At 49.2% G+C, this 16,045-nt stretch overlaps 1 protein-coding gene and 1 long non-coding RNA gene across 2 annotated transcripts; one reads left to right on the top strand and one right to left on the bottom strand.

Moving 5' to 3' along the window:
• Positions 1-4,706: 4,706 nt before the first annotated feature.
• LOC129525690 (uncharacterized) lies at positions 4,707-8,955 on the bottom strand. Its single transcript, XR_008670117.1, has 4 exons — positions 8,841-8,955; positions 7,941-8,151; positions 6,539-6,731; positions 4,707-5,743 (listed from the first exon to the last, which is right to left on the bottom strand). It is a non-coding gene; the product is annotated as an uncharacterized lncRNA (long non-coding RNA).
• HOXC13 (homeobox C13) lies at positions 8,182-15,895 on the top strand. The gene is made up of 2 exons (XM_031000922.3): positions 8,182-9,012; positions 14,347-15,895. Exons 1-2 carry the CDS (start codon positions 8,280-8,282, stop codon positions 14,601-14,603), a joined length of 990 nt encoding a protein of 329 aa, XP_030856782.2. The 5' UTR covers positions 8,182-8,279; the 3' UTR covers positions 14,604-15,895.
• The last annotated feature ends 150 nt before the right edge of the window (positions 15,896-16,045 follow it).

Genomic DNA, 16,045 nt, shown 5'->3' with positions numbered 1-16,045 from the left:
TCTCTCCTACCCCCACAAATAAATGTACCCACCTGTGTGCTCAGCAATAGGTGCACATAACGTGCACACAGGGCATCAGTCAGGATTGCGTGTGTGACTATGCCTGCCCCACTGGACCTGCTCTAGCGCCGGGTAGTGGCGCGGGCGCTTCCTAGTGCGGGCACTCATCCTGCCGCTCTCCGGTCGGCCATTTATTGTCTTGTGGGGAAGGGCTTTCGCCAAGAACCTTGGTCTGGGTTAGTGAAATAAAATACTAAACAATTACTATATGTAAAATTTTAAAACCAGCATATTAAAATAAACTAAGGAACTCTCTGTCTTGGGAGAAATCCACAGGAAAAGGAAGAGAAGGAGTTAGATGCTGGCGCCGAGTTCCTGGCGGAGCCAGGCGGCGGTGACTCCTCAGGCTGAGCGGAATCGCCATCCAGGCGCCGGAAACGACCCGAATCCCAAAATCCCTGGAAGAAAGTTGCGCTGAAAGAACAGAGCCAACGCCCCCGTCCTGCCAAGTTTGGCGAGATGGCAAGTTGGTTTCAGGAGCACAATGCCGCTAAATGATGCCTAAGAGAAAAAGTCTCCCAGAGAATTGTCTGGGAGCAACAGCAAAGACATGGTGTTTTTATTCTCTTAGACATGGTGTTTTTATTATCTATTAAAAATACAACTCTAAAAAGCATCTCTGCACTTACATACACCTACATACCATTTCCGTTTAATGGCTGACTGCATTAGAAAACAACATGAATGGAAATGCATTAACAAAGCATCTGTACTAATACACATCTTTACCCACAGAACTATACGTTGGTCAAGCCTCCCCCCATCTCAGCATGAGCATAAACACAATTAAAGCCTTTAAGCTTTTTCATTAAACATAACTACGTTGTCATATTCAAAGAATATATTATTTTTTAAAAATTGTAAGATTGTTATATGAATAATAAGGTAATCCTAATTATATGGATATGGGCATCTGAGGACACATTTCTTATGTTAATATTTATCTGAAGTTCCTATAACACCAAACAAAACATGTATTACATACTTTCTTGTCTAGAAATAAGTCTATAATAGATAAGAGGAATAAATCTGTATTTCTTCTTTGGAGGGAAATTCATTAATAAGGCAAGCACTGAAAAGAGAGCTACAAGTGCTTTAAATCACAAATACAGGCTATAGCAGACTATTCTCCCAAGGCCTTGGAGTAGGAGAAGAATTGCACAAGGTCCCCTCTTTTTGGGCTTTAAGAAATGCAGCTCTGCAAACTTGAGGATGTTCTTTCCCAGCTATTTGCTTATAGTGGTTAAGCCTAAGGAGAGATGACTGCCTTTGAATAGAGCAGTTGGGTCTTTCCCAAGCTCACAGTCTCACAATGTTTTCTTCCTTTTCATGTCCACCTCACCAGCCTGCCCCAACCAGCACCCCTGTTACAACACCCACAAATGTCTCCATACTACACAAGCACAATGCATACTTGTTTTAACACATGTTCTCCAGCATGTGCACTGTCCAAAAACCAGGACTTAGCAATCATGTTCCCCGGAAATGCTAAAGACTATCAAATTCGAGGTGTCTGGGGTGGTCTCTTTGCCTTGAAAGATATTTCCTCTGATCTGAGTTAAATTTTTTCTGACTATGCAGTGATACATAATTCCAATATTTTGGAAAAGGAAAAATGAATGCCCCCATTCTCCTTTCTAGTTCCTTAGACTTCATCAGCTTTGCTGCATGTACAAGGCAACACCACGGCTAAGATTTAAAAAGTGCCTCTAAATACTCCCTGAAGGGGGGGAAATTTGGATGAGAGGGAGGAGGCAGTGAGGGAGGGAAAGTTTAACAGTCCCCAACCCCAAGGATATCAGAGTGATAGTTTCCCTCCAGTCACCAAAACTGTACCAAATTATGTATGTTTAGGATGATTTAATTAATTACTACCAGCAAGAATCTTGTCCCAGATACCCAAATATACAAGCTCCCTTCTACCTTTTTGTTCCATAGATCCCAGTCAAGGTTAGTCATTTTAGCAAAAAGGTGTTTCTTTCCCCCTTTAGTTGAGCCTTGGGTCTCTCTTCCCTCTCTTTTGGAAGTGGAGGGGTTAAATTTTCTTTCTTTTGATGAGGCATCTTCTGAAAATCCTTGAATTTCTTGTGTTCTGCTCAGTGATTTTCATATTAGAATGTGCTTTGGCTGCAACTGCTGAGGTGTCTGGTCATGGAGAGAGCTAGGCTGTGATCCATCTAGGATATAATTTTTCCTCTTCCCTGTGATGGAATATATATATATTCCTTCCATTATCTCCCTTTTAGGACCCCACCAAATTCCAGTTCCCACACCATGGTGGGACTAAGGAGGCCCCTCACCTCATAAGAGGTGAAATGCTTGGCCCTTCGGCTATGCCTTTTGTATTTGGTCATTCTTTGGGACAGGTTAACCAGTGCACTTTGACCCAGAAGAATGCTGTATTGAGGCCCATCCCCTCCCTGCCCTAAGAAAAATGTTATTTTCCATATCTGTTTTTAAAGTAACTGGAAATCTTTTAAAAGAAGGAAAAAAAGATTGGCTGGTCTGCCTCCCTTCTAGGAGCCTCAAACCTAAACTTTAAAAGATGAAGGAAATGATCGAAAGTGATAAATACCTTTTCCAGGCATTCGGTTTGTTGGCTTTCTGACCAAAAGGGGCTTTTGTTAGATCTCTACGAGGAAGCCAAATTCAGCCCCCAGCAAATACTCCTCCACCTCTTCCCCATCCCCCCTCAGCTCTCTTGTCTAACTTGAAAATGAACTTGGACTTCCCTCTCAGACAGGCCCTAAAACCGAGAGAGATTTTATTTGTCTGTTTCTGAAGGGCTTCCTAAAAGGGGAAGGGTGTTTAGTGGGAGGGGAAGGGGACAGGGGGCCTTTTCCCCCAGTAGAGGACAGGGTGGGGGTAGGGGATGTAGTGAAGCCAGAAGGCGGGAGGAGATACTTTGTTAATTTCTTAACTCTGTGTTTATTCCCTGAACTTCTTTTGTCAATGAAAGGTAAGAGTAGGGAGGGGGCCAAGTGACAGACTGAGATACTGCCCAAAAAGAAAAGGGGGTGGATGGGGTAAGGGCTAGAAAAGGGCTGAGGAAGGAGGGGATGAGGAGGGTTGGGGAAGGGGCTCTGTGATGAGCTTGGCAGGGCTAGGAGCGCGGGGAAGCTGTGAAAGAAAGAGGACTGGGGTTGGGGACTCCAGAAGCCTCCAGAGGAGGCATTCTGACAGTTCTCCATGGAAGGGACCACTTGACGTCCCCCGACCAAACCCAGTACACCACCAAGCAGAGTCTGCAGCTGGGGGCATCCTGGAGGAGAAACCAGGAGAAGATTTGTGATAGCCTAAACTTGGACCCCCTGTATGGATCCCTGCAGAGCCAGAGAGGAAAAGGTCTTCCGGGTGACCCCAAACCTTAGCCAGCACTGCAAGTCCTAACTAGGCAGCAGAGAGGAATGGATTTCCCTGATATCTACCACAGGAAAATAAGTGGGGCCTGGAGGTAGGCAAGTTTGGATTTCAGAGCGGAAAACTCTGAAACAAGGAGCAAAGTGATGCTTCAGCTACCCTGGTCCCATCTTCCCTCAAGCTGGGGGCCTAGGGAGGGAGAACACTAAAGGTGGAAGATGCCAGGATGGCAGCTGCTGTCCAGGAGATTAGTTCCCAAGCTAGTAGAAGAGGCCTAGTTGCCATTTTCAGAGGCTGGGCTGTGGGAGTAGAGAGATCAAAGTAGAGCAGGTTCCAGAGGGATCCAGGAGCCTGGGAGGTGGCATCCATGTCTGCAGGGTCCATGGCTGCAGGGACAAAGGGACTTCCTGGAGCCCAGAGAAGTGGAGGGAACGGGAAAAGGAGGGGAGGGTATTGGGCAGGTCCAGGGAGCTCCAGGATCAGCCAGTTTTCTTTCCTTCTCTACCAATATCACCCTCTGCAGCCCATCAGGAATTTTCTCCAAGCATGTGCGAGGGTCTTCCCACACTGACACACCCTCAAGGGTATACCCCCTCATATGCCCTTTCTGAACCCCCAATCCCTTCCTATAAGTGGCCTCTCTCAAACATCCCTTTCTTGGCTAGCTCAGGCCCTGTCTTCCTCTATCCTCCACAAATCTCCTCTTCCATCGGCAGCCTGAACCTTGGACAGGAAAGGGCCCCCAAACCCTTTGCCTGCCCTATAAGGCCCCAAGTCTGGGCCAGAATCCAGACCCCATGGTGGTGAGGCTCTTTGTTCTCCTACAGCCTCAACCCACCCCCACCTTTTTTAAAACTGGAATTTCTCCCATTAAAAGCAGGTTGGGGGAGCAGGAGCTTCAGCGCTTTAAGCTCCCCCCCGCCCCCCGCCCATATGGAGGAAACAGAGAAAAGGGCTGTAGGGAGAGAAATCATCTGACACCTAATTTTCAGAGGAGAAAATCTGGGCATTGAATAAGGGACACAGCAACGCCATTTCTTTCATCCTTTTCCCTAGCCTAGCATTGAAGCTACACCCAGCCCTCAAATGTGTGCATCAGGCTTGCACCCTCCGCTTGCAAATGTTGCTAAGTTACACCTCTGACTTCGTCTTAGATACAGTGGGGCATGAATTCCACCCCTCGACTTCAAAAAGACACAGACATCTGCTTCTTCATTTTTCTATATTTTCCTGGGGGATGTCTTTGTAAGTAGCGCAGGAAGAACATGTAAATTAAAAGTGTATACAGACAGACAAGCAGAGACCTTTATTTGCATACAGAGGATTTAGGCAGAGAGCTGGGTATCTTTAGGAACTCATTTGGGCTGTGTCCACAAGGCCGTGTGCTGAAACGGTGCAGGCAGCCTGCACCCATCCCTAAACTCACAGGCACGCACGCGCGCTCGCACACACACACACAGACGCTTCCCGTGAAAAAGCATATTAAATATCTCCTTTCTGTGTTGGAGCATTTAAAAGAAAACATTTCAGAGTTGAACTTAGCCGAGAGCTTGGTTCATGAGCTGTAGCTGAGGGCAGAGTGGCTTCTGCCGCTCCGCGGTTGTAGAAGTCCCTTTGAAAAAGCAGCCGAGAGCAGAGCCGGGGCTTCCCGACGAGGCTGAGGAGCCGTTTTCCATTTTCCTTTCGTATAATTAAATGCTCCGTCTTTCTCCGCATACCAGCAGCTGGATTTTCTCTAAACTTCATCCACAGTCAAACCTCACTGCCTCATCCCCGAAGGCCGGCGGGGCGCGCCCCGGTGAGCACCGCAGCCGAGGGTTTCAGCGCCAGGCCCTGTGAAGGCTTTCTAGGGCGAGATCACCTTGGAGATGTAATTACTATGTTTCTAGTGGTGCATATTCTCCTGGAGTGTTTAATTTGATTTTACTTGTGTCTCAGCGAGATCCACATTTTTTTTTCGGGGGAGGGGGAAGAAACCACCCCAGGCTTAAAGTTAATTAACCAGCAAGGCTTTACTTTCCACCGCCCTCCTGCAGGCTCTTGCCTCGGCGCCTCCCTTCCCGATCCCGGCTCGCCCCAGACTTGGAGACTGCGTTTGCAGGCGCGAAAGGTCTTGGGGAACCAAGCAAAAGAAGAGGGAATTGTTCAGAGCAAGCGGACTTCCCCAGCCGCCTTTAGCGCCCTTAGCCCAAACTTTCCCCTCCAGCCTTCCCACTCCTCCAAGTCGCTTTAGGGGCCTACAACTTCGGCTGGTCTTCTTGAGGAAGAGGACTATGGTTCCCTTTCTTTCTTCTCGCCACTAAATTATGGCCGCATAGTGCTCCTAATAAATGGAATTGTAAAGTTGCCGGATTAATTAAATCTATATCTCATTGCAATAGGAATAGTTAATGCCCTCATATAAACCTGGAAAAGACCATACTATTAATTTTATTTATTGCTTGGCCGCCCTGCACCCAGATCCTTCACGCCGTTCTGGTTCCCACTCCCGCCATTCTGGTTCCTACTCCCAAAGGCTGGGGACGTGTCTTTGAGTCCTGGCCCGCGGAAAACGGGTCCGGCGTTGGGCCTGACCGGGGAGGGAGCCCCAAGAATGGGGTGGGCGTTTCAGGCCCTTTGTTTCTCCTGGCAGCCCTGCAGAACCCTGTCCACAGCGCCCCACTACTTCCACCTGGGAGCAGCACTTCACAGAAGGGGAGGCCAGGATCTGGGTTCCACTTCTACTACCCGCGGCTGGAAAAAGGCAGGCGTCCCCACCCACCCACCCCCACCAGCCAGGCCTTAGGCAAGGGGGCCAACGTCATACAACCCAGTCTAGACTTGGCCAGGCCCTGTTTGCGCTCCTCGTTTTACCTTGACCTTGGACTCCAGCAGCAGGATAAGCAGTTTCCTAGCAGAGCCGGCTCCCAGCAAGACCCTATCTTCCACTGGGCTCATCTCTCCCCGCCCCTCCCTCATTGCCCTCAATGCACACTCGAGCTGGTCTCCTTATGTCTTAACTCTCTTTCTGTTGTATTTTTCCTCCTAATGCCAGCCCAGCCCGCAGCCTGCTTTCTGAACTCTGAGCTGACCCTTCTGGATGAAGATCACGCAGATAAGAATTACTATCCTAACTCACCGATGTCCGGGTGCTCTCAACCGTCAAACACCACCTTCTCCCCACAAAGAGGAGGGAGGTGGCCCGAAGGGGTCTCTGCAGACCTGTCCATTTGCTCTCCATTTGAGGGGTGCAGTAGGTCTGGCTGAGAGAGGCGCTGCTCTGTGGCCATGGTCTGTGCGCTGGCTGCACACGAGCACTCAGCATTTAAAACCTGTGGCAGAGGCAGGAAAAAAGGAAACGCTGCAGCCCCTTTCCCCTCTTATTTTTCTCTCTTCATTACGATTTCTCAGGGAGGTCCTGTGCTGAAAGGGAACTTGACTCAATTCCACGGAGATGCTCCCTTAGAAAGGGGTGACTCTATTGAGGCTCCTGACAAGTTGGGAGATTGGGAGGAAAGAAGGGAGAGCTTTTGAAGAATCAGTAAGTTGGTGTTAATTTTTTCTTTGAAATAGGGGGCAGTTTTAGATCATGAAACTATTCCTCACTAAAAGACGGTGACCTAAGAAAGCCGTGGGAGCTCCAGTGCGGGTATTCAAACTGGAGACTGTGTCATGTGGCTTAACCCAGGCCCCTGAGGGCAGAGGTGGGTTCTGCAGGGTCCCCCAGAGTGGCGCCAGAGAGAGGTCCCTCCAAAGGTGTAGCACTGAATCTCCCCCATTTTCCACGTTTTCTTTTGTATACCTATAGAAAGCGTGCTCTCCTTCGCATCCAGGGCTTTTAGCTTTCCCAGGCTGAATCTTGCGCCCCCACCACCCGCATTTCTTTGAAAAACCTCACTCTGAGATTTTTTATTTCTATTGCATATTGAAATATCAGTCTATTCTATTGCTTTTATTTCCCTCGTTTTATTCTTTCTCCATTTATTACCGAGTACATTCCATTGCCTCTCGATCCCCTGCCCCAGGTGATGAATTCTGTATTTGGGGGTTGTCACACCCCTCTCCGCTTGAGAAAAATCCAGCGAGGTAAAGCAGAGTGTCCTTTTCAGACATCTAGAGTTTTGGGGAAAGTGGCTGAAGGTAGGAAATGGAAACACAATCCCTGCATCAAAGGCTCGCTACGCAGCATCGGGTTCTTTCCAGCCGCGAGCGGAGGGGAGCTGCCAGGGCCAGAGCGCTCCTGACTGTTTTCTATTATCTTCATTTATTATTTTTTAAAATCTGGTTTCTTCCCCACCCTTAGCTTCAAGCCCCAATCCAGAGACTTCAGCAGTCACAGTGATCGGCTTGGGGGTAGTGGGTCTGTCTCTCCGGTGCACATCCTATGCCTAGGCGGAGGCGCCCAGTTACAGCCCTCTCCTCCCTACACCCCTTTGCGTCGGCCAAATTCAGCCTCCCCCCGTCCCTCTCCCTCCCTGGGGCCTGCCGGGGGCGTCTCCCTGTCCCTTTAAATCTCCCAGCTCCCGCCTCCTTTGGCCTACCTGAGATCCAATCAGCAGAGACCTTTTCCCTTTCGCCCCGCCCCACCTCGAGGGGAGGGAACCCCAGGAGACCTGGCCGGGGCATCACGTGCGCAGAGCGGGTCACATGGGCGCGGGAGGGGTGCTGAGAGGTGGAGAGCGGGAGCCGGCGGATTTCTTAATGAAGTGTCTCCGCATGCGTAGAGGGAATGTAGGGAGGGAGGTGGAAGCACTAGGAGGAGGGGAGGGGTGGAGAGAAAAGAGGGGAGGGATGGGGGGAGGGGAAACAGGAGCGAGGTGTCTCCCTAGCTCGCTGCCTCTGGCAAGTGGAGTTTTTAAAAAGCTCCAGCAGATCATGTCATGACTTCGCTGCTCCTGCATCCACGCTGGCCGGAGAGCCTTATGTACGTCTATGAGGACAGCGCGGCGGAGAGCGGCATCGGCGGCGGCGGCGGAGGAGGAGGCGGCGGCACGGGCGGAGCGGGGGGCAGCTGCAGCGGAGCGAGCCCCGGCAAAGCCCCGAGCATGGATGGTCTGGGCAGCAGCTGCCCGGCCAGCCACTGCCGCGACCTGCTTCCGCACCCCGTGCTGGGCCGCCCGCCGGCTCCCCTGGGCGCCCCTCAGGGCGCCGTCTATACGGACATCCCGGCCCCGGAGGCGGCGCGCCAGTGTGCCCCGCCGCCCGCACCCCCCACCTCGTCCAGCGCCACCCTGGGCTACGGCTACCCCTTCGGGGGCAGCTACTACGGCTGCCGCCTGTCGCACAACGTGAACCTGCAGCAGAAGCCTTGCGCCTACCACCCGGGCGATAAATACCCGGAGCCGTCGGGCGCCCTGCCCGGTGACGACCTGTCCTCTAGGGCCAAGGAGTTCGCCTTCTACCCCAGCTTCGCCAGCTCCTACCAGGCGATGCCCGGCTACCTGGACGTGTCGGTGATGCCCGGGATCAGCGGGCACCCGGAGCCGCGTCACGACGCCCTCATCCCCGTCGAAGGCTACCAGCACTGGGCTCTCTCCAATGGCTGGGACAGTCAGGTGTACTGCTCCAAGGAGCAGTCGCAGTCCGCCCACCTCTGGAAGTCTCCCTTCCCAGGTAAGGAAGGGACCCGAGCGCCGCCGCCGCCGCCGGGGACCCCTCCCCGCCCTGCCTGCCCCGGGGCTCCGCGCCCCAGCCACCCCCGCCGTCTGGCCCCGGCGCGCCCGCTCGGCTGGGCTGCCTATGGAGCCGGCCGGGCGAGCTGCACTGAGGAATGCGCCGGGGAAGAAATCTGCTCCGACACGTTCTCTGTAGCTGCCCGGCCGAGAATGAAGCAATCACAGGCGCCCGAAAGCCGGGCCTTCGGCTCTGCTCCGTCCGGTAGCTCGCCTCCGCCTCCCCTTGCAGGCTCCAGCCTCCCGCCGGGCTCTTGGCCCCTAAACCTGCTTCCGGCAAGGGATGGGGGCGGGGTGGGCCTATAGTGCCTTGGAATCCAGGACAAAACCCCCAACCCACCGAATAACTGGGGAGGGCGGAGAATAAGAACCCCCACTTTCTTTGACAGAATTCGCAGGATCGTTCGGGCACTAGACAGTATTTTTTAAATAGGGAACTAATTTGCTGGGGTCTACAGAAATGTGAGATTTCTTTTTTTCCTTTCCTGACTTATTTTAAAAATCTGGCCACGAATTTCCTGATTGTTGAGGGAACAGAAGATCCAAAATCTCTGGAGAGGGAGTGGAGAGGAGGCTAGAATCCCTCCCCAGCATTGTAAAGTTTTCCTTGCCTCTTTGGTATATTGAGCTCAAACCTACAGACATTTCCACTGCCGACTCCCCCATATGTGGTCGAGAAAGAGAGTTAGTTATTGGTGCCCCAAACACAGAAAGAAGGGCGTGGGGATGAGAAATGGGAGAGGAAGACCTGTTCAAGACCTGTTCAGGGGCTTCTGGAGTCCAGACCCAGGCTGGGGACCCCTTGGTCTTGTCTGGCTAAGGATGGGAAGGGAGAATTCATTCCCCTCTTGTTCCGTCTCCAGTTGAAGAGAGAAAGGATCCTGTAAATCCCACCGCTCTCCTTGCGGACAAGACCAGTCCCAGGTTTCCCAAAACCACACCAAGAGCTTTGGATCCTGCCTTGTGCTGAGAAATCAGGATTCCGGTCTAGGGAGTCCAGCATTTGAGTCTGTTCTCCCTGTAAGCAGAGCTCAGTGGGAGAGCGTTCTCCCTTCGGATACCTACAGAGGTCTTTGGGGGTGGGGGGCCCAGGGCAGCCACAGATGTCTCCCGACAGTGCCCAGCTCCTTGACCCGCTCCACATGCCAAGCTCAGGGATGTTTTCCTTGGAAAGCATAGACCCAAAGACCTCCTAAGGGTGGGCCTGAAATTCCTCTGCATACGGAATTGGAAGAAGAGGTAGGTGGTTTAAAAAAAAATACTGAATGATATTAGAGAGTGTAGCAAATAACATTCTTGTGAATATTATGAAATTACTTAGTATAACACAACTCAATACCAGGGTATGACCTACACTAGGCACCCTGACTTCTGATTGCCAGAATTAAGGATGGTGCAATTTTAGTACATGGTATTATGCATCACCTACCCTGTATTGGCTATAATATTTTTATATAATATGATTTCTTTTATTAACTACCTAATATGAAATATACAATAATACATTTCTAGAAAGACAATTCACATGTTCATAATACAGCAATGTATTTTAGAGAGATGGCCCTTTAATTCTCTATCTCACCAAAACACAAAGCTTCTTAGGACATTGGGGTCCAGCAGGAATTCCTGGGGCAGGCAAGCCAATGGGCTATGCCAAGGGGCTAAGGGGTAAGGGATCAGGTGCCCACCAAACCCACTGTGGATTGGGGGCACAGGCCCAGAGCAATGTGCAATGGGTTTAGAGTGAAGAGGTAGAAGAGAAGGAGCTGTTCTATGTATGAATGTGGTGTGGAGTAGGGGTGAAGGATTGGAGAGAAGCTGAGAAATATCTTTGAGCAAAATAAACATCTCAAAGATTCCTAGGACACAAAACAAAACAAAACAAAACCTCCACTAAAAATAAATACTTTTTTGATCACAGCCTCCTAGAGAAAAATATCTTTGAAGTAAAAAAGTATATCCCAATTGAGATTTAATACACTTGCAAATTATGGCATGAAAATGGATATAAAACCTAGCATGCCTCAGCAGCTATGTGCTCCCACAATCCCCATGTGGAAATAGAATTGGGCTGATGTAGCTCAGTGAGTGCAGAGGTACAGACAAGAGGCAGACGAATAGGAAATTATCTTCAGACACTCTCCATCTTTCTACCCACTCAGAGATCTTTTAGAAGTAGTGAGATTTCAAGATAACTCTGTCTATGCAATTGTGGTTTGTTCGGCAACATGTAGGCATAAACACTGCTGTCTCTCTACAGTGCCTCTGGCTCTGAGAATCCTCATCTGTGGTAGTCTGGGCTGGTGTGGGAGATGGAGGCAATTGTTCAGCAAGATCCAGATAATTAGGGCCAAGATGTGTCGTGGCTTCTTCCTTCTCCCAATTATACAGACTCTTGCTTTATTGCTCTGGTTTGTTTTTTTTTTTCTCCCTACGGTGAGTGTAGACTTTTTTTTTTTTTGAGAGAGAGAGACAAGCAGAAATTCCAGGAGAGAATCAGAAAGGGAGAAAAAGAGAGATGGGGTTTAGAAGAGAGAAAGAGGGAGAAAGAAACAGTGGGCTCTTTGGACCACACTAGAAGTCTTTACTGACAAGCCTTTGGATTTGGGTTGGGAAGAGTAGCAAGCTGGATTTCTAGCTGGACAAGGCACTCTTCAGAGCCCAGAGCTCACCTGTTGGGGGGCGGGTGGTCAAGGGTGGGTGGGCTGTGGGGAGCTGAACAGAGGGGCCCCGAAGCCCAAAAAGAAAGCCGTGGCTGAGCATTGAGATGATTTTTATTTACTCCTCAAAGGTGTCTATTAGGTTTCCAGGCATGAAGTCATTCGTGTATGTGATCTGGAGGGAGACTAGGGAAGGGGTGATTGTAAGATTAATAACTAAGCCCCCACTCACTTTAGGCAGTGTACGCACATCTCCAAGTCCAAGCTACCAGATGTTTCTTCATCTCTACATACCATTTCCTTTCCAGATAAGGCAGCAGACAAAGAAAGGGGGCTTCTTTGAGAAGGCAAGACTGGAGTTATTTCCCCAGGAGACCAAACCAACCTGCAATTGGTCTGATCCAGGACAAATTGGCTAAATCAATCCTTGGCATCCTATAGAGAAAAATAACCAGTTTAAACCAGTTGTCTACTTTTTAAACTGATTTTTTTTAGGGTTGATTAAATCTCATTGGAAATTTAGAGCTAGAATTTAGGAAACCAAAATTGGATAGGTAATTGTGAGAGTTTAAAGAGAGTAAAGTAAAGAATTAGGGACAATTATCTGGCTAATTCAGAAACAAAAACCCACCTTTACCCTACTTTATTCTTCTCCAGGGAAAAGGAGGTGTTTTAAAGCTGGATTGTATTAGCTGGGCTATTTCCATTTTAAAACTTACTGTATCATTTTAAGAGTCAGAAAGTCTGGCTTTAAAATCTGGTACTGCCACTTAAGTTATTTTACCCACTCTGAGCCTCAGATTCCTGATCTTGTAAAATGAGTTTAACAAAATAATCCTGAAAAAATGTTCTCAGGATTAAAAACAACAATAACAACAACAAAAGCAACAAACTTATGGTATCACTATGTATCCTCTTCATTTTATTCTTGTCAACAAATCATCAATTTCCCAAATCATGGTTACCTCTGTAAGAGTAAAACAAATTTGAGAACTGAGAGATTTAAAGATAAAGGTCGTGTTCAAAAACAAATCATTTTTAACCTAAAGGATCCATACTGTTTAAATAAAGTTATTTTGTTTTTTAGATTTTTTTTAAATCATGGTTTATTCTCACAGAGGCAGAGAAAAATGCCAGGTCCAACAGTTTTCCTGAGAAAGTGTCACCAGAAGACAGTCAAATGAGGCCATTGGACCCCCTGTCTCCCATTTTCTTCCTGAGCATTTTGTTTTCCCCTGTGTCTCACTGTGACCACTACTCTTCCCATTGTGTATAGAGTCCCTGAGAGAAAGCAGACCCAATGGGGATGGGTACAGGGAAAGTGTTCTGTGAGGGTGGGATGGGAACAAACATTTCAGAAAGAACTTTGTGTCTTCCCTCTGGGCTGTGTCTATAGTTTCAAAATGTGGTAGGAATGAAGGGGAAACCCCAAATATTCAGCCCTCCTCATTAGCTTTCACCTAAAGTCTAATAATTACATGGAAAAAATTGAGGGCTGAGCTATCCAGATAATCTCCCTAGTTCCCCCATTTCCCCTTGAAAGTGTTGCGTGACCTTTGTTGACAGGGATGAGGGTGGAGTAGAAAATGGAGTTAGAAGTGATATATATTGGTTTTAGTTTCTGTGAAATTCTCAGAGCCTAAAGAAACAGAACTGGTAATATTGGTTTGGATGACAGGCATCTAGGGTTTAGGGTTATGGTTGGTGCAAGGGATGTAGACAGTTTCCTTCAGCTGTGAAGGAATGGAGAGGGAAGGGGGTTGGAACAGAATTTGTTCTGTTTTGGTGGGACTGCAATGTGGACCCCCTACTTCCAGAGACACCTGATTCCCTATATCTCAGGTTCAGGACCCCCCACCTTGGGTGTTGTTAGGTAGTTCATAACATTGGACCCCAATTCCTAGAGTGTGGACCTCCAAGCAGGCTGGCTTCACCTGGACACTTATCTTCTATCTGTGCCTCACATCCCTAACGTAGGGCCAGTGTCCAAAGGCGTGAAGACCCATCTGGTGGTCTGGGCCCACTGAAGCTGACCCCCTGCCTGCCGTGCCCTCCCTGAAATATACAACAGAATGTCTTCCTCTGACAACGGGGCAGAATATAAACTAATAAGGACCCAAGCGATCTAACTGCAGGAAGGAGGGATTTTTCTGAATATCTGAAATTCTGCAAGCATGGCAGGCCAGGCTGGAATTTGGAGGGTCTCTTCTAAGCATACAAGGATCCTAATATTGAGTGCTGTGAAGAGCCATATTGGGGCCTGAAACAAAAGAAAATCAGTAATACCGAACCCATGTTTATTTTTTTAATTGATATTTTGTTCATCATGGATGTTTTTGTATTCGTTTTGCTTTTTTAAACATTGCATTAAAATATCGTCTTGATTACTGAGTTTTTGGCGCCCCCTCCCTTAAACTTCGAGCCCAGTGGCCTCATCATAGTTGTGGTCTTGCTAAAATAACAGAAATGAAAAGCATTAGGGAGCTTCACTATGCAGTGCAATCCTCTGGCCCCGTTGAGCCCCTGCCAGAACTCTGTGCCTAGGCAGCCTCGGGTCCTCTATCTCAGTCCAGCCGCTTGCCTCACTTCTTCCCGCTTGCCTTATCTCCCCGCAGACGTGGTTCCCCTGCAGCCCGAGGTGAGCAGCTACCGGCGCGGGCGCAAGAAACGCGTGCCCTACACTAAGGTGCAGCTGAAGGAGCTAGAGAAGGAATACGCGGCTAGCAAGTTCATCACCAAAGAGAAGCGCCGGCGCATCTCCGCCACCACGAACCTCTCTGAGCGCCAGGTAACCATCTGGTTCCAGAACCGGCGGGTCAAAGAGAAGAAGGTGGTCAGCAAATCGAAAGCGCCTCATCTCCACTCCACCTGACCACCCACCCGCTGCTTGCCCCTTCTATTTATGTCACCGCTTTGTACCATAACCGAACCCACGGAAAGACGCTGCGCGGGTGCAGAAGAGTATTTAATGTTAAGGAGAGAGAAGAACCGCGCCGCCCGGAGGCAGAGAGGCTCCATGGCCGTGCTGCTGGGCCATCCCCAACTCCCTATCACATCCCCAGCGTCCACCCCCATCCAGATGGGACTCACCTGGCTTCAACAGCTTTGGAAATGGGTCCCGAGTGGGCCGTGCGAGGAAGGCTGTCGACCTCTACTCCTCCTTGCACTCACCTTGCCAGAAAGTCCGATGGCAGCGCAGAGCCCAATCATTCCAACCAAAGCAGGGTTGGGGAATCCCGAATGGCCCCAATTCTTGCCTCGTCCTATGACCAGGCTTTTAGAGGACCTTCCCTAAGGGCGCAGCTTCGGAGCAGGATCTGTCCAGCTCATACTTTCCTTCGCTGTCCCTCCCGCACTCCTTAGGCAAGATTTCCCAGTAAAGATTTTCTGTGCATATTTTAAAAGTCGTGTTAATACTCATGATAATTATTAGGGATCTGGCAGCGTGATTGGAGTATGGATGTTTCCGTAAAAGCTGGAATTCCGTAAAAGCATTGACACAGCCCCTACACTCCATCCCAGCCAAGAAACTGCATTTCTTGGGGCCAGGTGGGAGCTGCCTTTGCCCCACTGCCTCCCCTGTTCTGCTCTCTCAGTCAACATGTGGAAATCCAAGGAGGACAAAGACTCCAGCCACGCTGCTAAATAGGGCTTCTCTCTCCTCTCTCTTTCTCTCTCTAGGTGGTAAGGTTGGGGATTAGGCCAGGCACAGAAGCAGAACTTTTTTCTAAGGATAAACATCTCTTCCAAGGGGATGGAGAGTGGGTCCCTCAACAAAGTCCCTGTCCAGTCACCTTTCCATCAGGGCACTAGCCCAGGAATGACTCCTCACACTTTCACTTTTACTGATTTCCAGAGGAAAGCTAGAGGATCTAGTTCAAGAGGCAAGAAGATCTGGCCCTCAATTAGCTAAATGTAGATGCTGCCTAACAGTTCCCTCCTCAAAGGCCACCTTGGTGCTGTGGGGGCCCCTTGCCTCTTCCCTTCCCACTGGTGCATTACAAAACAGTGTTCTTTTGAAATGTTCATCAGGAATAGGCTTTTTTTTTTAAATGTTGTGTATCTGTATATAGTGTTGTGATGTCTGAATGACAATGTACTGAATGCAAAAAGGAAAAAACCCACAAACATGTTTTTAAAATAAAATATCTTTTTTTGCCTTGATTTTATTGCTCAGATTCTTTCTGAAGTCTATTCTGTCCACTGGCTCTTCAGGACAGTCTACTATGCCCTGACTCCGCCAGAATGATCAGGGGGAGGAGTATAGACATCGCTCCCAGCTGGGTAGATTCCAAACCCTTGTTTTGCTCCACT

Source organism: Gorilla gorilla, chromosome 10, assembly GCF_029281585.2.
Source record: "Gorilla gorilla gorilla isolate KB3781 chromosome 10, NHGRI_mGorGor1-v2.1_pri, whole genome shotgun sequence".
NCBI classification, from domain to species: Eukaryota; Metazoa; Chordata; class Mammalia; order Primates; family Hominidae; genus Gorilla; species Gorilla gorilla.
This window is presented reverse-complemented; position numbering and strand designations above follow the sequence as displayed.